The following is a 26,444-nucleotide window of genomic DNA, read 5'->3' as shown; positions in this document are numbered from 1 at the left end:
CAACTCTGAGACTTTCTGAACTTACCCAAGGCCTAGAGCCAACTCACTAGGAGATCTAGGGCTGATGCTGACTTTGTCTTCAAAGGAGGTTCTTTCCACTCTCCCTTCTGAGAGCTCACTGGTATGTGGCCCACCTCACAGAATTAATGCCCTGTAGGTACCTGGGCATGGGCCCTTCCAGGGTGATGTTTATAAAATAACTGACCATCACAAATCCAAAGGCCATCCTGTGGGGTGAAGGTTTCTTTGTAACATTTTCCTCCTACTGTTCTAGAGACTTCCAGGGAATCACACAGCTGCCAGCATTCCTGAGACCTGGGCCACGCCCTGCCCTGGACAGATGGGGAGGTAGGCTGTTCCTGCCTGGACTGAAGTGAAGGCATGACTCTTCAGCCTACCTGTTGCTGAAACTCTTCCCTCTGCTTCCGCACCTCCTCCAGGGCTTGAGCCATTGCCACACTCACAATTTCTCTTTGGCTCCATTCTTCCTATAATTCAGAAAATGGGTCGGAGGTTGAGGCCAATAACTCAGCACATATTTTTTTAGCTCTTACTTCACATGAAGCCCACAGAGGGAGTATTGTCTTGCAGGGCTAGACTAACATTGTTCCTGCTTCCCAAGGTTCCCAGGCTTCCCTCTCACTGCAGTGCCTTCTGTATCCCTCTGAGAACTGCCCTGGGGACAACCCAGCAGCCTCTCTGGAAACTAGCATCACATGAGCACAGCAGCCAGACCCAGGCCTAGGCTGTGGGACCTAGAATTAGAAGAGCTGGTCTAGTGAAATTAACACAGAAGAGAGACTCGGGCTCGTGTGAATGGTGTAGTGCACCGGAACAATTCAGTTACAGAAAAAATAATAAACAATTATTGAATTTTAATAGTGCAAAGTGTCACAGGTTCACCAAACCTACCCATTTTACTGGAGAGAAAACCGAGGCTCTAAGAGGTTAAGAAAGCTGCTCAAGCCAGCACCTGTCTGAGCTCAGAGCCAAGCCTTTGGATGCTATACTCCAGCACCCAGACTAACTTCTACCCCGAGCAAGGCTACGTCACTGGCCTTTCCTCAGAGTGCAAGGATTATCTCCTGACAGACACATCAGTCCTCTTCCCTGAGACATGCCATGCTCACCTATCAACCCCCAGATAAATACTATGACTTCTCAGTTGCCCACATTACTGGTCAGAGATGTCTGCTGTTTCTATCTACCTAGAATCAGCCCCCTTTATTTAGATAAGAGCCTCATTGTTGTTATTCTCCACTCCCAACCCAGCAATTCTGTATGGTTCTGGCTAATAATGATGCCCCCACTTTGTGGCTACAAGGTAAGCATGTGGTTCAGGTCTGGCCAATCACAGTACCTCATTCCCTTGGCCAAATCAATCTGTCCACAGATGAATCAATCAGAATCCCTTTTTATATCCGAATCCTTTTTATATTAAGGTGAAGCTGGGGAGAGGCCCTCTTAGCCCTGCGGTTGCTAAGCTGGAATGTTACCAGCTTGGAGTGGCTGTGGTGACATTTCCTGATCTGTAGGATGCAGTCTACATCATGGAGAAAAGCAAGGACAAGAGTTGGATGACCCCCAAGGCAAGAGACAGCATGGAATAGGAGAGAAGAACCTGAGGCCCCCAGATTCCAGTCAGACAAGTGTTTCTGGTTCTGTGAGCTACTCAAGTCCTTCTACAAAATCTCCCTTTCCCCTCCTGCCAATACAAGTGGGTAAATGGAGGAGGATGACAGTCTTGTGGCCAGTGGCATTCTGGATCCCACTGTGGAGTTGTCGGAATTGACCTTCTGTGAGTCCACTTCTAGTAGCCAAGGAAAATTGGTGCCTGAACTCAAAAGGCTGATGGTGGGACCCTGAACTACCCCTCACTGGGGACGCTCTGTTGATACAGGAGCAAAAGGTCTCAGGCTGGCGGAGTTGTGAAACCCTGCCTGGCCTGTGGGCCCAGGAGGGGAGGGGATAGGTCATGCCTCTGCAGCAGCCTTTCTGGGGAAGTTCAGGAGACGCTAGGATTGCTATGTCTAAGAGGACAGGACGCAGACTATGCAGACTGTAAGCGAGAAGACAGGGAAGCAGGGCAGGGCAGGGAGCAAGGATTCAGCACCTCCATGCCAGGAACTGCACTGAGCACTTTCCAGCCATGGTCACACTTAATCCTCAGAGTGATCCTCTGGAGGTCACAGGTTTAAACAAAAAAAACCCAAAAACTGAATTCCCCCAAGAATCAGCTAGTGTAGGGCTAGGCTGGCACACAGAACTGAGTCAACGAGGCTCTAAACCTGTGCTGTTGCCACAGACACTTGCGCCTGAGGACCACGGGATTCGCGGCTGACTGGCACAGCTCGGGTTTGCTGAGGCGCCACCACGCCACCACATGTGCAGCTCTCTGCACCTGGGAATGACTTCCCTGAGAGGCTCAGGGAACAGCTGTTTTGAAAAATACAATTCCACATATGTATGCACCTAAAAAGAGTGCTTCAAAGGACTTGAAGCAAAGATTGACAGAAGTAAAAGGAGCAAGAGAAAAATGCATGATCACAGTGGAAGATTTAGCACACCCCTCTCAGTACTAATGGAACAAACAAACAAAAAAGAAAACAGATTTGAACAATACTACCAACTTGATCTAATTGGCACTTACAGAATATTCTCCCTAATAGTAGTAGAAATATATTCAAGTGCACTGAAATATTTACCAAGATAGACTATAGGCTGCATCTTAAAAGAAGTCTAAAAAATATCAGGATGAAATCAGGGTATTATCTGACCATCATGGTATTAAACTAGAAATCTAAGACGTTGAGAAAATTCCCCAAATATCTGGAAATTAACCACACTTCTAAACAGCCCATGCGCTGGCTTTTAAGATACTGCTCTCAGCCCACATCCGCCCTTCTCTATTCTGCTTTGTGATGCTGCACCTGGGACTCTGCAAACCACTTTTTGTGCATCCAGCTGGCTCCATATTAATATCTGCCAACAGGGGAAGCTGGAGGGAGACTGTAAGGCAGGAGGAGGGAGAAAAAGGCTTGCTCCTTCCCTCAGCTTCGTTTCCAACACTTGGGGCTGAATTCATTCACTGCCCTACCCCCCAACACACACACACGCGCCAGTGTACAGCATCCCCCACCCGGAGGCCTGAGTCAGACCTGTGGGGTTCCTCGCCTTAATTCCTAAATTTAATAATTCCAACTTCTTCCCTTAATTCCCTTAGTCCTGGGTTGGAAGCTGCTTCCTTCAGTTGCTACCTTTGAGATATCTTTTAACTGTTTCAGTGCTGGATTAAAAACTTTACATTAGAATGTAAACTCTCATTCAAATAACTGGGGTAGTTCCTCTCTGCTGACTGGACCATGAGACGAACCATCGGTCAGATTTACTGTTTCTTCTCATATACATATTTGCAATAATCATTGTTCTTCATTCTTTCTTACCTCCTCACATCTTCTGTATGTCCATCTAGAATTTCTTTCACCTGAAAGGTGCTCTTTAGTACTTCCTTAGGTGCAAGTCTGTTGGTGACTAATTCTTTTTGTTTTATTGTTTTTCTTTAGTTCTACTACCATGCTGTGTCAGCATATGGATTTAAAATTTATCCTGTTTGGATAGAATGGTTCTTACACCTGTACCTGTGACTTACAGCTTTCATCAGTTTGGAATAATGGTTCCTGACTTCTTTGTTTCATTGCCTTCCAGGCCCCTACTAACACATGCTAGAACACCTCCTGTGTGTCTTTTACCATTTCTTTTCTGTGTTTCATTCTGTCCTTTCTTTTCACTAATTCTCTCGTTAGTTCTAATCTGCTATTAAACTCATTCATTGTTTTTTAAAACAGCTTTATTGAAGCATAACTGATGAATAAAATATATTTAAAGTGTGCAATATGAAGAATTATGGTGAAAGCATCACCACAGTAAAAATAGTGAAAATATCCATCACCTCAAATGTTTCCTCATGCCCTTTTATAATTGACTGCATCAGTGTCAGCTATTGCATTTTTCAATTCTAAAATTCTAATCTGATTTATTTTCAAAATTGCTGTCTTTTAATAATAAACGTTTCCAAATCTCTGCTGAAATGTTGTCTTTTATCACAAAATTTATGAGCATGGTAATGTCTGAGCCTCCTCGCAGGTCTTCCTGCTTCTGCACTTGCTTCCTTACAAACCATTCTCCAGAGTTAGAGTTAACCTTTTAAAACAAAACTCACATCTCTTCTCTGTTCAGAGCCTCATGGCTTCCCTGCCCACTTCTCCCCTGCTGTCCCCTGCTCACCAAGCAGCACCCACACCCACCTTTATGCTGTTCTCTAAATAAAATAAGCTTTTTTTCTGCCTCAGTGCCTTTCTATTTGCTATTTCTTCTGTCTGGAATATTCCTTCCCCAAACATTGACATTGCTGGCCCCTTCTCATTATTCAGAGCTTTTGCTCAAATATCACTGAAGCTGCCCAGGCCTCCATAGCTAAAGCCCTCTCCTCCCTGCTCTGTCCTTCTCCCTGCTTTCTTTTCTTCAGAGCATTTATAACTATTTATCACTTGTTTACTGTTTCTAGTTACAAGCTCCACCAGGGGATGGGAGAGGGTGTGTGTGTCTGTCTTGCTCATTGCCACATCCCAGCACCTACAATGGTGCCCACAGGTACCCAAATGTTTGATGAAGGAATGCATAAAAAAAATCTGACTCCAAAGTGCAGGCCCCCACATACAGCTCTACTGCAACAGCACCTACAGAACTTAGCAGATCCTGTTCTTGAAAGCTGACCCCGTGCAGGCCCTCAGCTATGGGTGTTCTCAGAGAAGACCTTGGCCAAGGGATCCACAACATCTTTGGGTCATGACCAAGCTGGGCAAGTACTGCAGTGACCCGTCATCCACTACAGAAAGGGACGAGAGCCTGGAGGCCTATAAGAAAGTGGCGGAGTCTCTCCTCCTCATCCAGTTATGTCCAGGAAACGAAGGGACAGCATCTGAAAAAGCACCATGTTCTCAGAAGGGGGAGGGTAGCAATCCAGCAGACTGTTTCCTCATTTAGGTACACGGTGCCCAATGCAAACCGACCAGTCCTGTGACCTTCCGAAGCCATGCTCTGCTAGTCTCACTGGAAGTCACAAACAGTGGTGCTCTGACAGTGGTTTTCCAGGCAGCTCTTGATGACACAGAGGAAGGGCTGGGCCTTGTGGTGGAGTGAAAATCAGCCCAGCACCACCTCTCAATAACTATGGAACTTGGAGCCTCAAAGGCAGCTGAAAAGTGAGGGTAATTCTTCCTACCCTCCAGGATCACTGAGAGGACTTAGTGAGGTGACAATTTCTAGCAAATGCCTAACAGAACTACTGAACAAATAAATGCTAGTTCCACTGCTTCTCCAAGTGAAAGGCATGCTGCTTGTGAGCTAAATACCTTTAGCTTCTTCAGTTCAAGTTGGTGATGTTGTAAAGAACGTTCACACTCATTCTTGCTTTCTTTAAGGAGTGCATTTTCTTGTTCCAGATCCCTCTGCAAAGTGAGAAAAGCATAGATAGAAAGAAAAGGTCTTTACCATATTGCCCCTGGGCACAGTCCTATCTCTTTGACAGGGAACCTTTAAAAATGCCCCTTCCCTTTTTTTTGGGAGATGAGAATGGGGTAGGGCAGAGAACTACTCACAAGAAAGAGGCACTTGATTCTGAAGATCTGGAACAAGGGGAGGGGCCAGAGAAAGGAGAAGCCACTAGGGAAGAATATGAATTTTACCAAGATCGGGAAGAAGCTGATGGGACTGGTCAGGGAGTCCCTGTGCAGCACTAGAAAGTGTCTAGTTGGAAAGATAAAAACTGCTCCCAAATGTGATTCCCTAGTTCAGAGCAGGGCTGGTCTTCCTGTGAACCTGGTGCTGAGCAGCACAGCCTCACTCCTTCCTTTACTCACCACCTGACGCTCTGCAGCCGTCTGGTCAGCTGCCCGAGCCGTCTCGAGGGCAGCAAGCTGGGCCTCCAGAGCGTGGACGTGCTCTGTGCACTGCTGCTGCAGAGCCAGCACCTGCCGCTGTGCACGGCTGCTCTCCTGGTTTGCGGTGGCCTGTGTGGGTACCAGAGGATAGATATTTGCAAGGACAATGGGGGCCTTATTCTGTTTCTCGGTGACCCATAATGGGCGTCCTATACAAACAACTCTCCTTTCTGACCTTCTCCAGCCTGGGTGCTGCCAGGGTCCCCACCTGCAGGCTCAGCCTATTGCCCAGGCCCTGGTCTGCTCAGGAGCTGGCATCTGGGATGGGTCTTGGTGCTGGGGGGACAGCTCTGCCCTCCCTCACTGCACTCAGTGCTGCCTCTGCATATAACCCAGTGATGAACTGGGCTTTGGTATGAGAAGGATGCAGCCTGGTCTTTCTGAGCCTGCTTCCTCTAGAGCAGTGGTTCTCAACCTTCCTAATGCCCTGACCCTTTAATACAGTTCCTCATGTTGTGGTGACCCCCAACCATAAAATTATTTTTGTTGCTACTTCATAACTGTAATTTTGCTACTGTTATGAATCGTAATGTAAATATCTGATATGCAGGATGTATTTTCACTGTTACAAATTGAACATAATTAAAGCATAGTGATTAATTACAAAAACAATATGTAATTATATATGTGTTTTCTGATGGTCTTAGGTGACCCCTGTGAAAAGGTCGTTCGACCCCCAAAGGGGTTACGACCCACAGGTTGAGAACCGTTGCTCTGGAACAAGCATGTCAAACTCGCTGCCCACAACGAATACTTTTGTGGCCCAGCCAATATAATGGTATGTAAAAAACATTTTAATAAAAATTTCACAACTTAATTTTTACAATATCCTGTTATACATAATTATTAATAACGAGCTACAACGTTCGCTAATGACTGATTACTATAATTGTGTTGCATTCATTTCCCTTAACGCGCCTTTCGCGCAGGCAGACCATTTCTCTCCACTAATACTAGCAGCAAATATTTTAGCAGCCGATTGCCACATCATTAGTCTTGGACTGACTTGTTTGGTGTGAGCAACAGAAAATATTTCGCTTTCGGAGAACAAGAAAAATAGGCTGATTTGCATTACACTTATTAATTTGTGCAGTTATTCAGTGTTTGGTAAGTTAATGTTCAAGAAAAAATATTAATTTTTATTAAAATGTTCTATTATTTTATGTCAACTATTACTCATTTTGGCCTTTTGTATTCAGCATGTCTCTATCGAAACAAACCTACGTTTCTATGAAAATGGAAGCTTTTTGTTTTTTTACAGCCCACATAAACTTAAACCTTATTTGGCCCGTGTTAGCCTTTGAGTTTAACATGCTTGCTAGAGAATGAGGATAACAGTGCAAACCTCTTAGGTCTGCTGCAAGGACTAACTGAAAACATGTGCAGAGTACTTAGCACAGTGTCTGGGACAGGGTAACCGTGCAACGAATGCCATTTTTATTTCTCTAGTTGCTAACTCAACACCTCTCCTGAGGCTGCGACAATTGGTCAATCCCTCGCCATCCTCTCCCCAAAGCTTGGACCTGTTCTCCACAGCCCTGGCTGCAAGCTGAGGTTTGACTGCCAGTGGAGTTACCACCTGTAATAGTCCCACAACTAGGCTGAGCCCTCTGGCCAGCTGTCAAGTGGGATTTAGCCAGTCCCTTCCTCTCTGGGTAACTCAGAGCCTCCAGCAGGCCTGACTCCTTCTACCTGCAGCTGCCCAGCTGCCCACACCCAGCACAAGTGTATATGAAGTCAGGCCCAGATACCATTTCAGAAGTTGGGGTATCTGCAAAGGCATAAGGGAAGGCACCGAGCCAGGGGTCCTCAAACTACGGCCCGCGGGCCACATGCAAATACAAATATTGTATTTGTTCCCGTTTTGTTTTTTTACTTCAAAATAAGATATGTGCAGTGTGCATAGGAATTTGTTCATAGTTTTTTTTAAAAACTACAGTCTGGCCCTCCAACGGTCTGAGGGACAGTGAACTGGCCCCCTGTTTAAAAAGTTTGAGGACCCCTGGCCTAGACCACAGCAGCACAATAGCTACTTACAAGCTCCTGAATCTGAGATTCCTGAGCAGCCACGGCGTCTCTGCTCTGTTTCAGCTTCTCCTCAGAGGCCTGCAGGCTCTGCTCTAGTTCTTTCACCTTAGTGGAAACAGAAGCATTCTTTTTGTTGTTGTTGTTAGTCCTCACCTGAGGATATGTTTCCATTAATTTTTAGAGAGAGTAGAGACAGAGAAACATCAATGCAAGAGAAACACATCTATTGGTTGCCTCCCACATGTGCCCCAACTGGGGCTAGGGAACAAGCCTGGAAGTGAGATATATGTCCCTGACTGGAATCGAAACCAGGATCTTTCAGTCCGCGGGTCAACGCTTTATCCACTGAACCAAATGGCTAAGGCCAGAAGCATTCTTTTGCTGGTGTGGCTCAGTTGGTTGGAGCATCGTCCCATGGACTGGAAGGTTGTGGGTTCGCTTCCCAGTCAGGCCTGTACGAGAGGTAACCAATTAGTGGGTATAGCTCTCTCACATCAATGTTTCTCTCTCTTCCTCCCTCTCCGAAATAAATTACAAAAAGACAATCTAAAAGTAAAAGGTTTCCTCATCTAAAAAAAAAAAGCTGAGTAACAATAAATGGCTTTAAAAACTAAATTAATGTAAGTCAGAAATCAGGTACATAATTGAAAATTTTATAGGAAAAACATACCCATAAGTCTACTACTATAAAACACTATCATTCTAATATCTTTTCTTCCAGTCTATTTCTATGACTTTTTAAAATAATTTTGTATACAATTCTAGTAAAACTGTATTTTTCCTCCTCACTCAGGTTTTCTTCTGTGTTTCTACATGGTCTGCAGAACTTAGATTATTTTCTCAAAGGATGTTTTGGAATTTCCTGCACTGCTGCCTCCTGTGTTGGCACTTGGGTTGTTTCCCATTTTCCCATCCAAAATTGTACAGCAGTTAAAATATTTATGCAAATGTTTTGTCCTGGTTTGAATCACTTTCTTAGGACAGATTCCCAGAAGTAGGATTACTGTTATGACACAATCTTGGTTTCCTTCATTCACTAAATATCGACCAAGTCTGACTAGGACGTACCTGGCCCTGCACTAGGCTGGCCCAATGGACAGGATGATGACATACTGTCCAGCACTTAGCTAGACCTAATCTCCAATGGGGAATTTTCATCTGACTCAAGCTATCTCTGCCATTTTCTCTTGTTTGTGGAATAAACTCTGCCCTTGGGGAACTTAATTATTAAAACAAGCACAAGAAGGTGGCAGCTCTGTCAAGGACAAGTGTCCAATGAGAAGAGAATGTTTTTAGGTCTCGTGGTTCCTCAGATACATTCACATTACATGATTTCACTAAAACTACCCGATATGAACAGTGTGAGTACTTCCACAGAGGAGACCAGGAATGTTACTTGTCCATAATCATAAATGTTATTAGTGACAGAGCCAGCACTGAAACCTAGCTTTTTATTTATTTATTTATTTTGATATATTTTATTGATTTTTTTACAGAGAGGAAGGGAGAGGGATAGAGAGTTAGAAACATCGATGAGAGAGAAACATCGATCAGCTGCCTCCTGTACACTCCCCACTGGGGATGTGCCCGCAACCAAGGTACATGCCCTTGACTGGAATCGAACCCGGGACCCTTGAGTCCGCAGGCCGACGCTCTATCCACTGAGCCAAACTAGTCAGGGCTGAAACCTAGCTTTTTAAACTCCTTTCAGAAACTATCTACTCAAGTCCCAGTTAAGAGACTCAACTCAAGAAAGATTTCAGATCCTCAAAGGTTAAACATAGAGTTACCATATGTCCGGGCAAGTCCACTCCTAGGTATACACCTCAGAGAAGTGAGAGTGTGAACCACACACAAAAACCTTGCTCATGAAGCCACACTGATGTTCAAGTAGCATTTCCCACAAGAGTCAAAAGATGGAAACAACCCAAATGCCTATTGACAAATGAATAAACAAAACATGGTACATCCATACAATGGAAGAAAAGCCTTAAAAAGGAATGAAATTCTGACACACAGATAAACCTTGAGGACATTATGCTAAGTGAAATAAGTCAGACACTAAAGGACAAATAGTGTATTATTTCACTAACGTGAGGTACCTAGATTCAAAAATTCAGAGACAGAAAGTGGAACTATGTTTGCCAGGGGGCTGGGGAGAGGAGAGAATAGGGAATCATTGTTTCAATAGGTACCAAGTTTCAGTCTAAGAAGATGAAAAAGATCTGGAGATGGATGGTGGTGATGGCTGCACAACAATGGGCATGTGCAATATATACCTAGAAACGGTTAAAATGATAAATTTTACATTATGTATATTTTAACACCGCAACAAAAAATGGATATATATACAGAAATAAAACTGCCCTGGCCAGGTAGCTCAGTTGGCTAAAGCATCATCCCAATATGCCAAAGTTGCAGGTTTGATCCTCTGTCAAAGTACATACAAGAATCAACCAATGAGTGCATAAATAAGTGGGAAACAAATCGATGTTTCTCTCTAAAAAACCCCAAAACAAAACAAAAAAAAACCTCAATTAAAAATTAAATAAATAAAAAAACGGAATTATAATAAAATAAACAAAACTGTATTTAGAAAAATATACCTTAACATATGTTTATCAAGAAATAAGATTTACAAAATGAGCTAAATTGCTATGGTTTGAAAGTCTGTGTCCCCTCTCCCAAATTCATATGCTAAGATCATGATGTGGGGCCTTCGGGATGTGCTTAGGTCATAAGGGTAGAGCCCTTGAGAATGGGATTAGGGCAATCATTAAGGAGGCCCCACAGAGATCCTCTGCTCCTCCCACCACTTCATACTCCTTAATTTGGCAAAAAAGAAAAAAAAAAAAACAAAGAAAAAGAAAATGCTGAGAAATGCCAGTGTTGAAAAGCCCTCAGATACAGGAAACCCTGGGCATGCTGGGGGATTAGAGCCAGGAGCAGCCCTGCTGGGAACATCCTTATCCTATTTAGTCACATTATGTCACATGCATTCTCTCTCCTCTTTGATGTTCACTGCAGTGTAATCTGTGGTCACAGGAAGAAGGCAATCTGTTTGTCTATCATCTAGTAGATAACTACAAAGTAGAGTAGGTAAGTACAGTGATGTGGACACAGACAGAAGATGGAGCAGTTGAAGCTATGAGAAGACTGCATAGCTATATCATTTACATAAATTAGCACATAAAACAATGCCACACGTTTTAGGATAACCCAACAATAGAAGGATTTCTATTAACCATGTCAGAATGGTTTCCTATGGGAGGCAGAGAAATGGGGATAAAAGGGAACAAACAAACAAGAAGACAACTTTGTGTGGAACAATGACGATAATGTGGCAAGAATGAAGAAAATGCCTAACTCAACTCAATAAGTAAGAGCGAAAAAACAGTCCCTTCAAAAGAAAACCTCTGACCCAAGGGAATTCTCAGCCACAACCAAGTCATCAAACCAGATTACCACCCAGACACTGCGATCACTGGCAGTGAGGTCAATACCCGCGTCTCCAGGATGTCAATGGCCTTGGCCTGGCTGCTTCTGGCTGCCAAGAGCTGCTGTCTGGTATCCTCCAAATTCTGCTCAGCAACTGTTTTCTGTAAGTGGAAGAAGAGTAAAGGAAAATAGTCACTTCTTCACTGAATAAATATTTACTGATATCCACAACATAACTATGATTTGTGTAAGTCTCAAGGGACACAAATACATTAAGATAAAGTTCACATATCATTAAGTATACACAGATAAATTTGACACAGTCCTTTGACCTTGTGGCTAGGGCAAAACAATTATATAACAGAATGCAATAGTGCCCATCAGAAGGAGTACAGAGCAGGATATGCGCATGGCCTCAGGGAAATGGGAGGCTTGACCTTGGAAGCTACAACGTGCTAAAAGATAAAGTGATGGTGGGCTCAAGTCAAGAAACAAGACTAGAAAGTGAGGCAATGGGCAAGATCATGAGAAGCTTTTTATGCTGCAGAAAGGAGCTTGAATTTAATTCTGAAGGCAATATTTTTCAAAGTGGAGTTGTCTAAACATTGGCATTAAAACTTACTTGGGGGTGTTAAACTTGAGGCTTTACTCCAGGACTATTACTCCAGAAATCAGAATTTCCAATGGTAGGGCCAGAGATATATATACTTTAAACAAATTCCCTAAGTAGCTATTATGCACACTAAACATTACAATAATGATGATGGCACAATAATGATTATTATACTAACTAGAGGCCCGGTACACAGATTCATGCACCGGTGGGGTCCCTCGGCCTGGCCTGCACCTTCTCACAATCTGGGACCCCTCAGGGAATGTCAGACTGCCCGATCCCCACAGGCCAGGCCAAAGGACCCCACCAGTACATGAATCAGTGCACAGGGCCTCTAGTATGCATATAAGATCTTTGGTTAATCTCTTCCCACCCTCTCCCCTCCCCCACTTCCCTCTGAGATTCATCAGTCTGTTCTATGTTTCTATGCCTGTGCATTGAGCGTCTGCCCCCTGGTGGTCAGTGCAAGTCATAGCTATGATCAAATAGTCAAAAGGTCACTTAGGCTTTTATATACATAGCCTAGAGGCCCAGTGCATGAAATTTGTGCACGGGTAGGGTCCCTAGTGGCTGCCGGCTGCTGGCCGGGGCCTCCCTTCCCCGGCTGCCAGCTGGGGCATTCCTTCATTCCGCGCCACGCCCTGGTTGTCAGCGCACATCATAGCAAGCAATCAAACTCCCGGTCGGTCGAACTCCCAAGGAGACACTTTGCATATTAGGCTTTTATATATATAGAAGATAGCTGAATTATATATCAAGACCCTACTATGTTCTAAGCTTCATTCTAACCACTTCACATATTGTAACTCATTTAATCCTAATAACAACTCTATGCATTTGGTACAATAATAACCCTATTTTACAGAGGAAAAATAAACACAAAGAGATTACATGGTTAGCTTTAAGTCACAAACCAATAAATAGAATAGGTGAGATACAAACTAGTCTGGTTCTAGAAATCAATTTACACTCTAGAACCCACATTATACTCACTGTGGATTGTAGGGGAATTGTGTAAGGTCTTTAAGTTTAGGAAGTTTAGTTTGGCAATAACTTTGTTAGAGGGTGAAGGAGGAGAGACTGATGCTTGGTAGGCCAGTCTGGAGACTTCTAATATGGACTAGGCTATAGTGGCAGTGGAGATAGAGGTATGTAGTGGAAACTAAAGACAGAAAGTAAGGGTGTAATATAGGCCCAAGGCCTTGGCTTTGTCACCTTTGTCATGGTGAGGCCAATCACTGGTAAACAAGAGGAAAAGGAGTGAAATATAGGCAATGAACTCAGACCTGATGAGAAAGCAAGTTCACCTACATCACTGACCTGGGCAAAAGGTAAGTCTTCTCAATAGCCTCCTCTCAGCTAAGGAGAGTCCACTTGCTGCCCAAGGCAATTATGCTGAAGCCAAAGGCAGATGGTAACAGATGGTTCCTTGGCCAATGGAAAGTGCAAAAGGGAGGAGAGCAAAGCAATAAGACAAGACAGTCCAGGTGGAGTAAATTCCTAGGTGGGCTGATTGGTGATCAGCATGCTATTTAAATGTTCACAGGCATCTCTGAGTAAAGCTTTCCCTGAGGAAAACATGTCCCACACAGGTGACATGAGACTCTCTCTGCTATAAGCAGGACAATCAAAAGTTGGAGAGAGTACTCTTCTCACCAAGCTCTTTGCAAACTCTCAGGACCTGAAACTCTAGGATTTTATGAAATCTCCTTCCCCACATTGGCTGGCCCAGAGAGAGCTAATTACCTCTTTCAGGAGTTCCTGCACATGTTCTTCTCCTGATAAGTTCTGCTCCAGTCTCTTCTCTAAGGACGTGACTTTCTCCTGCAAATGTGTGATGAGTTTTTCTTTCTCTTGAGTTTCAGCAGTGACCTGCAGGTGAAAACAGAGATTACATTACACCGTAAATCCGCTCTCCCTCCCTTCTGGTCCCGAGGACCATTGCGTTTCCCGGAAATTCTGTTCTCAACTGCATACCAGAAGAATATATTGCCAGAAAATCTTCCCTGAAAATGGGACATAGAAGATACAAGATCAGAACCCAGCACCACTTTGGCATCCAGTTCAGACCTCATGCAGCAGCAAGAGGCAAATGCCTGCCCCAAGCATCCCACAACCTGGGACAGAGCAATGCTCTTCCTCTGTGGAATCTAGCCAGGACCCTGGGAAGATGCTTCTCCTCAAAATATCTCAGTTGCATTGTGATCTACTAGCTAAATGAATGCTTCTTCTCACACTCTCATCAAGCATGTGTTTAATCCTATCAATCTACAGTCCAACAGGACCTACATCTTTATCCCATATGTCAAGTCCAGCAGAGATAATCCCATGCAAGAAGCTCCCAGCCAGCCGACAATAACCTAGAGCGCTCCTGAAAACATGAGGCTGGATGAAGCAGTGATGATGCCAATTAGCTGCCTTAAGGCCAAAGAGAGAACTTGTAAAACAAATGATGATATTCACCCTGGCTCGCAGCACAAGGATCACAGAGAGCTGCTGTGCATCTCATACCTTAGCCCCAACCTGGGTCCCCTCCTAGAACTTTACTTACCTTTTTGTTTTTTATTTTTGTTTTTTGTTCTATTTACCTTTTGCAAATCAATGGAAAGCTGCTGAATGAATGCTTGGAGCTCTTGTTCCTTTTGCTCCAGGGCTGTGATCTTATTTTCTGCACCTGTTGTTGAAGCTGTCACAAGATCTCTTCATTGAAAGAAAGCAGACAATGAATAAATTTGGATAACTCATCTAAGAAACTCTCTTCCACAGGAAAAATACAGCTGTTTTCTTTATATGTCAGGGCTGCAAACATTTGCCATGTGAAGATTAGAAAAAATGGAGATTCTTCTTAGCTCTCTCTCTGAAGCAGAAGCCCAAAGAGAAAAATTCCACCCAGATTTAAACAAGATATTCTATCTGTGGTTTCTCTATAGCTTACAAACTAAACACACTAAATTTCTCAGCAAAGTTGGAGGGGCTCTGAGCATAGGGAAGGGAAGGGGAATGAGGATGTGTGTGTTGTTTTGTTTTGGGGGTGGTGGGGGGGGGGGGGGGGTTGATCCTGAGCCCTATGTAGATAAGGACAAGACCAGAAGCCTTGGCCAGAACTGAGATCAGAAAGTATTGCAATGAGTAATGGGGAATGGTGGGCAGGTTCTAGCCAGAGCTACACTAACACCGCTTCCCATGGGCCCCACAGACCAAGCAAGAACCTCTGCTCTTCCAGCGTTGAGCAGTGTCTCTGCAATTCTTCTAGCTTCTGTCTCAAGTCTGACGACATCTGATTGGAGGTTAACAACTCCTCCTGGGTTCGACTAAGTTCTCTGGTTCGTGCCTCCAACTCTTGCTCCATTTTCCCCAGACTTTCTTCTTTTTTTAAAAGCTGACACAAAGATAAAGTTTCATTGGGCCGCTACTAAGAAATATAACTTAAAAAAAAAATCTGGACCAATAAGCTAAACTTTCATAACATTTCTGTGAGCTTCTAAGTGGCCTTATATGCCCAGTAGTGAAAAAGAAAGAAAAGAAAATGAAACAGAACTTTTCCACTTTAATAAATTGAAAAACATATAATTAATATCAAAGACTACTAGGGTATGTTTGTCAGCACTTAGAGGGTGATGACTAGCAAAATCAGAATAATGAATAATCTATTCAAGCATTTAGCTACTAAAACAAAAATGCGCACCATGTGTTTTACTTTACTTAGTTCCTGCTGCTGGAACCCCTCTAATTCATCCATTTCATCTCTCCTTTGGAAAAGATTCAAACTCTGGTTCTTCATTTCCTGTAACTGAGCTGTCAGAAACCTCTTCTCCTATTTGGAAGAAGATATCAACTCAGGCAACTAAGACATTAAAATCATATTATGTAAGCAGAATTCTCAATAAAAGTCTCTTGTCAATAGACAAGAAAACATTGATAATAGGAAGCTTTACAGTAATATGATCATTATGGCATTAATTCTTTAAGTTAAAAAATGTTTTAAATGACAGTTGCGAATAAGGGCAATAAGAACAACAATTACTTAACACTTTAAAATCTTAAGTTTGATTAACAATTCCAGATATCCATTTTACATGTTTATTCTCAGTGACAGGCTCAACTGACTAAATAGCATTAATAACTGGAGTAAGAGATTGAATGCCCTTACAAAATTAGATGCATTTAAGTAGAACGGATTTCAATGAGCAAGTCAACAAAAATTTGACATGACCGATGTCAGCAGATTACAATTTACTAAACCATAGATTCTTTTTTTTTTTTTTTTTTTTTTTTTTTTTTTTTTTTTTTATTTTTCGCTTACAGTATTACAAAGGGTATTACATAAGTGTCCTTTAAACCATAGATTCTTAAGATGGATTCTCTTAAGGACAAACCCTGCTGTTGCAGTTTCCAATTCTTGATTGAAAAGAAATTAAAACAGTCTATAAAAATAACATTTCCAAAAATCACAGTGGCTTCAAAGACCTAGGTGTCTCTAGTTTTTCCCTGTCTAAAACACTTCTCAATCCCTCCTTTGAATGGAGAGGGGTGAAGAGAGATAATCTCCTTAGTGAACTGAAGTAGGTTTTATTTAGTTCAGTCATATATGGATCCCCCTTTTCCATAATTTTAAAAGACAAAAAAATAGTCCAATGAGAATTTCAACTGCTACAATCTTAAGTTTCTTATGATAAGAAAACTTTGACCTAATCTATACCACCATGTTTAAGAAGACCATCAACGCCATGCTTAGAACTTTTTTTTCTTAAATATATATATATATATTAGAGAGAGGAAGGGAAAGGAAGAGAGAAAGAGAAACTCAGATGTGAAAATGAAGCATCCATTCGCTGCCTCCTGCACAATCCCTACTAGGGATCAAGCCCGCAACCTGGGCATGTGCTCTAACCTGGAATCAAACCAGCAACCTATCAATCTAAGAAATAATTTTTCTACCATGAAGAGTAACTTAGGAGTACTCAATGAAAACAAGGAGTGAATAAAGTAGCAACATATAATTCAGGCTGAGGGTGTTGACTATTGATTTTAAATTAAAATGTTTTTCTAATTGTAGGCTTGAAATTTCATCTTATTGTTCATGGTAGGAAGCCAGGAATGCATTACTTAAGCATCTACACAGTGTTAGAAAGCTGTGGTGCTGGAATAATCAATTTTCCTCATCTGTGTCTAGCCAAGAGGTTCTCTTATCTGCTCAATGCTGAGCTTGGAGAAATGTACTCCTTTCATTGTCTCCTCCAAGTGTTCCTAATGCTACCACAGTGTCAGTTAGGGCCCCAGCAGGAGACAGATGGCAGATTCAGGTTAGGTATTTTGAGAAGAGTTTAATAAAGGGACTTTTCAAAGCTGTGGGCAGAGTTACAAAATCCAAAAGAGAAAATGTGTTAGTAACAGATGGACATGAAGGGACAAAGGGATGAAGAGGTTACAAGAAACCTAGAGAAAGAAACTATGTCAAGAGGGTAAACCAAAGATCCAACTAACGCTGTGACCTTTGGCCATGGGATACAACTAATCCAAAGGTTTCCCACATGGAGAAGGTTGGGGAAATGAACACTCTGACCCCACTCTTCCTCCACACATAGTTCTGTTAGTGTCCCCACTGGCGGAACCCAATCAGAAGCAAAGGGCCATGGAGCCGGGCTGGTGCAGGTCCCATCAGCCTTCACGCAAGGAGAAAGCTGAGGGGAGGAGAGTGTACTGGGCGGGGCGTGCCCACCAACACGGGTAGGACCTGAGTTTCTCACGTCCCTGTGCAGTCACCCAGTGCCCTGCTTCCAAGAGGTGGAGCTATCAGTGGACTGGGCACCGCAGAAACCATGTTCTAAGCTCCGCAGGAGAGGCCCACAGTCAGAATGAGACAAAATTAAAGATGAACTAACCTTTTCAAGCTGCTCCACTTTCTGTGACCATTCCTAAGGCAAAAGAACAAAAAAAGTACAGTTTGAAGGGAAGACTATCAATAATATCAAGATTTTCAGAAAACAACCTACCCCACCCCCAAAGCAACCCACCAAACAAACAAAACAATGAATTAAAAAACAAACAAACAAACACATGAAGTTGTCTTAATATTAAGAAAGCCAGACCCTAGCTGGTTTGGCTCAGTGCATAGAGCGTTGGCCTGCAGACCAAAGGGTCCCGGGTTTGATTCCGGTCAAGGGCACATGCCCAGGTTGCGGGCTCCTCCCCGGCCAGGGCCTGGTCAGGTAAGAGGCAACCAACTGATGTGTTTCTCTCTGTCTTTCCCTCTCTCTTCCACTCTTTCTAAAAATCAATGGAAAAATATCCTCAAGTGAGGATTAAAAAAAAGAAGCAACCAAGCTAAGAGTCCTAAAAAGAAGAAAATGAACTTTTTATAAAACTCTAGAATACAAATATAAGCCTGCAGATTGATACTAAGTAGAGCACCCAAACAAAACTATCTGTGCTGCTTGGATGCAGCTTTTCAGCTCATTCCTGACTGGTTTTCCATGGTCACTATTATAACTTCTTGGGATGAGCAGCTGGGACCAGCCGAGTTGGTAACTTTGTAATTGATGTTTAGAAATTAATTTACTAAAGGGGAAGGTCTTCAGTAGCTCCTAATAATTATTTTCCTTCTCATCTTGATTTTACCAATATGCTTTATGTATCTGGTATAAGTTCATGGAAAAGGAATTATGTCCATTATTCACAAATCACTGAACAGGGGGAAAAATATCCACTGGTACGAAAGGCCATATCCCAAGTGCCTACAATCAGAATCTACCAATTTTAGATTTCTTAATAAACTCATACCATCATAGTTAGCCACTAAGTACAGTATTGGTGAATGATTTTTTTTTTTCTGGTTAGTAATGTCCTAGAAGACAAATACAAACTTTAAAACCAACCAATCAACCACTCCAACCAATCAACCACTCCACCTATTGTAGGTAAATTATACATTTTCTGTTTTGTTTTGTTTTTTGTTAATCCTCACCCAAGGAGATACATACATACATACATACATACACAGACACACACACACACACACATATTTTTTAAATCTTCATCTGAGAATATTTTTCCATTGATTATTTTTAGAGGTGGAAGGGAGGGAGAAGGGGGAGAGAGAGAGACACATCAATTGGTTGTCTCCCGCATGCCCCTAACTGAGGGTATGCAACCAAGGTACGTTGCGCTTGACCAAGAAGTGAACCCGAGACTTTTCGGTGTATGGACCGATGTTCTAGCCACTGAGCAAAACCGGCTAGGGCTATACATTGTTTAAATGCAACATAATAAATTGACCCCATCTTAAAAAAAATCAGGATTATCATTATAATATCTTGGTGCTTATCTTAAATTTAAAATGCCATTGCACAAAATATACAGCATTATTCTTTTTTTTTCTTTTTTTTAATAATAATTTTTATTTCTTAAAGTATTACAAAGAGTATTACATATGTCTCCTTTTTCCCCCCCCTTGACATTCCCCCGGCCTCCCCTATCCCCCAGTGTCTTGTGTCCACTGGTTATTCTTATATGCATGCATATTAAGTCCTTCAGTTGATCTCTTAACTCCCCCGCCCCAAACCCTCCCCAGGCTTCCCACTGTAGTTTGACAGTCTGTTCAATGCTGCTCTGTCTCTGTATCTATTTTTGTTCATCAGTTTATATTGGTCTTTATTATCCGTTGCAACCTCACCGGGGCCGTCCTCACCTCACCGGGGCCGTCCCAACCTCACTGTGGCCATTTTGACCTCAGCATTATTTTCCTTTATTATTATTCATTCAGCATCTTTCAATGGATGATTCTAATGAGATTATAGGAATTCCCTTCTGTCTAGCTAGCTGAAGCTGAAGAAATTTGGGAACAAAGATTGTAAGAACTACGTACATCATGGATGATGGCTAGCTTGATATCATCTTCTTCATTATCAAAGGCAAATGTTTGGATCTAGGCTTTGAGAGAACAGAGATCCTTTTCCTTGTCTTGGGCTCGCTACCCGACTATAGACACACAATTTCCCTTCTCCATTTTACAAAGCTACACAGTTGCAGAATGATAATCTCACATTCTGGACATACCTCATGATTATAACTGTAAAGTTTCTTGATAATATCCCACCCTGAGGCCAAATGAAATCTCGAAAAACATATAGGGTGGGGCAAAAGTAGACCTACAGTTGTTTGTATGGAAAATAAAACAATAATAAGTAATAATACAAGAAACTGTTTCACAAACTCACAATTATAAACCTACTTTTGCCTCACCCTGTATATAGTATTTCTTTTCTCCTAGGTTGTAAATATTTTCTACCAGGTTTAAGTCATGATTTTAAAAAATCATGTCCCAAATGAAATCTTTTAGCCAGTCTTGGGCAATGTCAAATATAAAATACCTGGTCCTTTCTGGCTAATGCCAAAGCCTGTTCTTCTGCCATTTTGGCTCTGTTGGCTTGGAATGTCTCATTCTGCTCTTGAAATTTCCGCATGGAAGCTGTTAACAAAGAGGCTTTATTTGAGATATGGAAACATTTCAGAAACAGCATCACAAATAACCCATGTGATTACTTTACAATTGTCACCTAACAAAAAGGCCAAGGTCACATAAATGAATTATGAGACTGAGAAAAACCTGATCCATCACAACTTTCCCAGAATCGTTTGGCCTTAGTAATAGACTACTATTTTTGTTTATTTGTTTCCTGTTGTTTTTGTTTTTTTGTAATAATCAAGTATATACATTTAGGAAGATGCCAAAAGGTAACTTTTTAAATGGTACAATGAAAGAACACTGACTGAGTTAGGTAAGGTGCAAGAAAACACCAATGCTGTTGCTAAGTGATGGCTATTAACAATTTATAGAATTAAAAAGAAAAACAAAAATCAAAACAAAGCAACACACAAAAATATTTCACTTTGTTCTCCTTTAAAAAAAATTTTTTAGTATATATCAACTGAAAATAACTTTCTACTTCCGTTAGCATTTTCTTTGATTGGACCAAAGAATACCATATGATTTAGGGTAGAATAAACAAAATATATATTCTATTGTTGGAGGAGGAGTGATGACAGCTAGAGATTTCCCCCAGTTTCTGAACACAGCAGGAATGCAGCTATGGCTAGAACCAAGTCTCCTGATTTAGATCCCAGGGCCAGGCACTAGATTTTGCCAATAAACTGGTCAACTAGATGGACACAGCTTCCTTCTCCTAAGAAACATGCCCATAAGGCAACATGCCCATAAATACGAGTTGTATGTTACTAAATATCAAACAAATGTTATATCAACCTAATTAAGAATACTGGATACTACTCATAAAACAAAGATTTGAGCTGTAACAAAGTAAAAATTTAACCATACACAATTGTTTCATTTAAAAAAACTAAACCCTAAAAATATTGGGGGGGAAAAAACAGGAAAAAAAAAATACGTACAATCCTGGTGTTTTTCTAATGCAATTTCAAGCTTCTCTTTTATCTTCTGCAAGTTTCGGACCTGTTCAGCATAGTCTTGGGTGAGGAGGGTGACGCACATACCAGGAATGGACAAACATCAGGAAAGGAAGTTAATTAAACAAAAAAATGAATGAAAATGATGATGATTTTTTTCAGCCTGAAAACGATTCCTGGTCAGGATAGCTAGGCAGACAGCCTCCCAATAACAATGAACAAGACAGGCAAACAGGCAGTACATACTATCCAAGGTGTAAATGGAGAATACGAATAGGCAGCTTTGTTTAGCCTTGATAAAAAAACAAGAATTGGGCCTGGATTGGTCATCAGAAATGCCCTGCTATGAAAACCAGCATCATCTCATTACTTAATTTCAAATCTCAGTTTTCACTTCCCCTTCCAGTCTTAGCAGGATAGATCAAAGGGAACTCCCAAAATAGCGTACAGTCCATACAACTGAGTAACAGTGGTTAGGGCACTAGCAGACACCTTACCACAGTACTGCCTTTACAGTGAAAACGCTTCATTTTCTAAAAAAGTCAGCTTCCTTTCCACACAGGAATTGAGCTGCCTATGCCATTTTAAAGGTGAAAGTCAGAATTAATTACCTGAGTGGCCAAAGAAGATAGTGTGGTATAGTGGAAAAGTAGACAGGCTTTAGTTCAAATCCCAACTCTATCAGTCCTTAAGCAAATGATTGATCCTAAGTATTAGTTTCTTCATTTATTAAATGATGATATTAAGAGTACCTACCTCAAAGGATGCATTAGATAATAAACTGTTTTATATGCCTTATGCACCTAGCACACAGTGCTCAATAAAAGGGAGCTGCTATCGTTATTATTCATACTGAGCCTGTCGGAAAATACCCAGGACATATGTGAGCTCAGTAAATGTCAGTTCTCTCCCCTGTCCCTTCCTCTCTAACCTACGTCAAGCTCAAACTATTCTCCCTTCTACATTAGGGAGGGTACATGTCATTTTATAGTTTCCCCACAACATTAAACAAATGTGCAGTTATTTCACCTGTGTTACTGAAACTATTTACACTAGAGGGTAAGAGGACAGTAACAACTGAGTTTAAAGCAGACTGTAATTAATAGTATGGACTCTAGCCCAGCCGGCATGGCTCAGTGGTTGAGCGTCAACTTATGAACCAGGAAATCACAATTCGATTCCCAGTCAGGGCATACGCCTGGGTTGCGGGCTCAATCCCCAGTGTGGGGCATGCAGCAGGCAGTCAATCAAAGATTCTCTCTCATCATTGATGTTTCTATCTCTCTCTCCCTTTCCCATTCTCTCTGAAATCAATAAAAATGTATTAAAAAAAAAAAAGAGTATAGACTGGGATCCCAATCAAGCAAATCTGGATTTGGATCCCAGCTCTACCACCTACTACTTGTTCGACCTTAACCTTGCTATGTCTAATAAGGCTACAGTGAGGACAAACTGATAATAAACTTATTAGAAGTTGGGAGCTACATTATGGACCTTTGATAACTGAACAAACACACAGATGTCACATAAAATTTGGGGAATTTTGCAGTCTACTGCTTTCACTCCAATAAAATGGGCATAAGGCCAATGGACAAAAAGAAACACAGAAACCACTAACCACTTCACAGGATGAAACTTTCAAAATGCATCCACTGACAGAAACAAAATAAGAACTCACACCTCTATCACAAACATGACCTGCTCAGGCAAAGGATTTAATGGGAGTTGTGTAAATTGTAAAGTGCACACAAAAAAACACAGCAAGCGTTACTGCTTCTATAAAGATGCTGAATTAGAAATACTATTGAAATGTGGCCCAGACCAGAATAACACTTACATAGGTGATATGTAGCTGTAGCAAGTGGCAACAGAGCACCAAATCCCTCTGGTGTTGAAGAATCCAACATGTGTTGGTCATTCCCTGTAAATGGTACCCTCTACCCCTCTCCATCAGAAAGCAAGCTATGCTAATGGCTAAAGAAGATAGTCAAGTCTATTTTACATACACTTTTAATACCTTTTATATCCATGGCTGGAAACCTCAGGAGCAGAAAACATAAGTTTTGTGTGCTTTTTAAAGTTTAAAACTCAGTTTTGAATTTACACTATTTGGTATACTAACAAAAGAGGGTATAAATTTCTCCTTTCTTTACTAAGAAAAGCAAAATACATAAAAATAACTATAAGATTATACTATATAGCTATTTTATAGGGAGAGAGGGTTAGGGAAGGAAAATTGCCTTTGTTTGTTTTTAATGAGTTCTTAGACATACCAGAAAGTCTGGCCTCTAATTTCCGTATCTGTTCATTCCTTCTCAAAAGCTGAGACGAAAGATCTTCTCTGGAACTGCTTCCATCGGAAGCCTGTTGAGATAGACACACGAAGTAGTATTCATACATGGGTTTCTGGACTCTTATTTTAAGTTTGGTTACACTTTGTGATCACTGAAAAGCTTAACTTACATGGATCCTAGCTCACCAACCTATAAAGCAGAAGCAACACTATATCCATCTACAGTACGAAGGGATGTGAGATGACAAACAAATAATGTGTGTGTATATACATGGTATTGAAGTAAATGATGGTGAACAAACCCATTATGATCTTATTACACCAAGTAAAAAATACAGAAAATATATGTTTTCAGTGATTAAAAAAAAAGGAAGTCACTTTATTTTTCCAAAGCTAAAGTCCTGGGATAAAGAGGGAAAAGTTCTGTGATGATAAAGAGGGGAAGACTAGTCTGTGAGGAAGAAACTATTACTGATATTGATAAAGTTTCAGTATCTTCATCTATAAAACGAAGAGATGTCATTTTAAAGCTCTAGAGTGAATCAAATTTTCCTCAACAGTCTACATTATTGTAAAACATTATCTTTATTATTTTGGTCATTGCTTACTGTTGTTAATAAGTAACTTGCTTTATATTTTTACCTTTCGTTATAAAATTTTTAAAAACACAGACGAGTAGGGAGAATGGTTTAGTGAACATTAATTTTAACAACTGCTGATGTTTTCCCAAATTTGCTTCATCAATTTTTATTTTACTAAAGTACTTTAAATAACATCATGGCCTTGGCTGGTGTGGCTCAGTGGGCTGGGCATCTCCCATGCACCAAAAGGTTGCCAGTTCATTCCCTGTCAGGGTTCAGTTCTCGGTAGGGGGAGTGCAGGAGGCAGCCAGTCAATGTTACAATCTCACATCGATGTTTCTCTCTCTCTCCCTTCCTCCTTAAAATCAATAAAAATATTTTAAAATAACAGGCATCATGGTATTTCATCCTAAATACTTTGATAAATATTTCTAAAATATAAGGACATGTTCCTTTATAACCACAATACCATTACCATACCTAACAAAATAAAAAATAATAGCATCTAATATCTAGTAATGTTTCTCAATTTATTCCCAAAATGTCTTTCAAGGTGGCTGAACAATTCACTTTAAATCATTGACCATCTAGCCACTTGTCCATCCACCATGTATGGAGATGCAGTACAGTGTACAGGTAAGAGGGAGTCTCTGCAGGCAGAAGGTCCAGGTTAAAGTCCCATCTTCACCACTTATAAAAGTATAGAACTTGGGCCAATTATTAACTTCTCTGTGCAATGGTTGCATATGTAAACTATGATAACAAACATGATGTACTTTATAGAACTGTTATGAGTAAATAAAACAATAATTGTCAAGTCCCTAAAATAGAGCCTTGCATAGTTTTAATACATATCATCTATTATTAATAAAAGTTATGATTATTACTGTTAGTGACACATCCTATTCTCAGCATTGTGTTAATAAGCACTGAAATAGAGAGAGGTAAAACAAAGAGTCCTTACCTAAAACAGCAGCAGTTGCAGTAACTGCTAATCATGAAATACGTGTTAAGAGCCAGGCACTATATTACAAAGTGTTTTATATACTGTGCAGCAAAGAGTTAACATCACAGGCCTGAGACCGCCATTTTTAGCAAGGTCTGCTTGGAAGGTTAGCCTTTGGCTGACCTATGGGAACTTAGATTTTGCAAGGGTTCTCACTATTCCTGATAAGAAAGGCTCATTGTAACCTAAACTGATTATGCAAAAAAAAAAAAAAAATATATATATATATATATATATATGGTTTATGCTAACACCTGTTCTTCTTCCAGGAGTCTGAAATTTTGGTAAATGACTAGCCTCCCAATAAAATCCCTGGGCACTGAAATGCTAATGGGCTTCTTGGTAGACAACATTTTACCCTGTGTCACCACATTTGTCTGAGAAATACAGAGCCTGAAATAAATGGAAGTAAATGTGTTGCCAGCAAATGGAGGAGAGAGGGTAAGTTTGGGACATTTAGGAGATGGAAGCCAAATATAGGGTATCCCAAAAAAATGTATACACACACTTTGAATAATTATAAAGGTAGTATTTATTAAAAGACATTTCATTTTTAAAATTGAGTTATTAGCTGTTAAAGTCTGTATGTATTTTGGGGGGGAACACCCTGTACCTGTTAACTGCTTGGACACCAAGAAGTGAAGAAGGGAAGAGTTTAAAATGCCTCTAAGGTTTCTTGCTGGTGACTTGGGGGATGAGGTGCACATGTGGAAATGAAGTTACTGAATTCACTTTTGTTCATTTTAGAATTTAAAATGCCAGAGGAAAAACATCTGGTTGGAGAATTATATGCAGCAGGTTATAAGTGTCTGAAAATAGGGCGGGATCAGAATATATATATAGTAAGTTCAAATCAATTACTTTAGAAGTCTCAAAGCAAAGTATTTCCTGAATTCAGGCCAATCTGTATGTCTGAAACACATTCGCAATGAGAGCCTTCATTTAGCATGTCAGCATGCAGGTATTTCTGCCTGCATGGAAGGCAAAGCAGGTATTTCAGTCACAGAACTCAAGAGTTAAAACTATATCCTTCAGCCTGGTTGATCAAATGTGCACTTATTTA

At 41.1% G+C, this 26,444-nt stretch overlaps 1 protein-coding gene across 7 annotated transcripts in view; it reads right to left on the bottom strand.

Annotated features, from left to right (window-relative positions):
* Positions 1 to 26,444, bottom strand: part of GOLGA1 (golgin A1) — a 39,723-nt gene that overhangs the window by 9,919 nt on the left and 3,360 nt on the right. For 6 of the 7 annotated variants that reach the window (XR_011473360.1, XM_070430694.1, XM_070430696.1 and 3 more), the window contains 13 exons: positions 23,775 to 23,865; positions 21,487 to 21,561; positions 20,448 to 20,545; positions 17,961 to 17,993; positions 15,764 to 15,892; positions 15,288 to 15,457; positions 14,667 to 14,778; positions 13,825 to 13,950; positions 11,531 to 11,626; positions 8,037 to 8,132; positions 5,919 to 6,068; positions 5,412 to 5,507; positions 399 to 488 (listed from right to left, as the gene is read on the bottom strand). Coding sequence is in view for 6 of the 7 variants with exons in the window: in XM_070430694.1 (XP_070286795.1) it covers positions 399 to 488; positions 5,412 to 5,507; positions 5,919 to 6,068; positions 8,037 to 8,132; positions 11,531 to 11,626; positions 13,825 to 13,950; positions 14,667 to 14,778; positions 15,288 to 15,457; positions 15,764 to 15,892; positions 17,961 to 17,993; positions 20,448 to 20,545; positions 21,487 to 21,561; positions 23,775 to 23,865 (1,362 nt within the window). In the remaining variant the exon portion in view is untranslated. The remainder of the gene's footprint in view (positions 1 to 398; positions 489 to 5,411; positions 5,508 to 5,918; positions 6,069 to 8,036; positions 8,133 to 11,530; positions 11,627 to 13,824; positions 13,951 to 14,666; positions 14,779 to 15,287; positions 15,458 to 15,763; positions 15,893 to 17,960; positions 17,994 to 20,447; positions 20,546 to 21,486; positions 21,562 to 23,774; positions 23,866 to 26,444) is intronic. The other variant, XM_070430699.1, reaches the window with a different exon arrangement.

The sequence above is a fragment of the Myotis yumanensis genome, unplaced genomic scaffold, assembly GCF_028538775.1.
Source record: "Myotis yumanensis isolate MYYU_CA2020_CCGP unplaced genomic scaffold, mMyoYum1.0.hap1 SCAF_12, whole genome shotgun sequence".
NCBI lineage: Eukaryota > Metazoa > Chordata > Mammalia > Chiroptera > Vespertilionidae > Myotis > Myotis yumanensis.
This window is presented reverse-complemented; position numbering and strand designations above follow the sequence as displayed.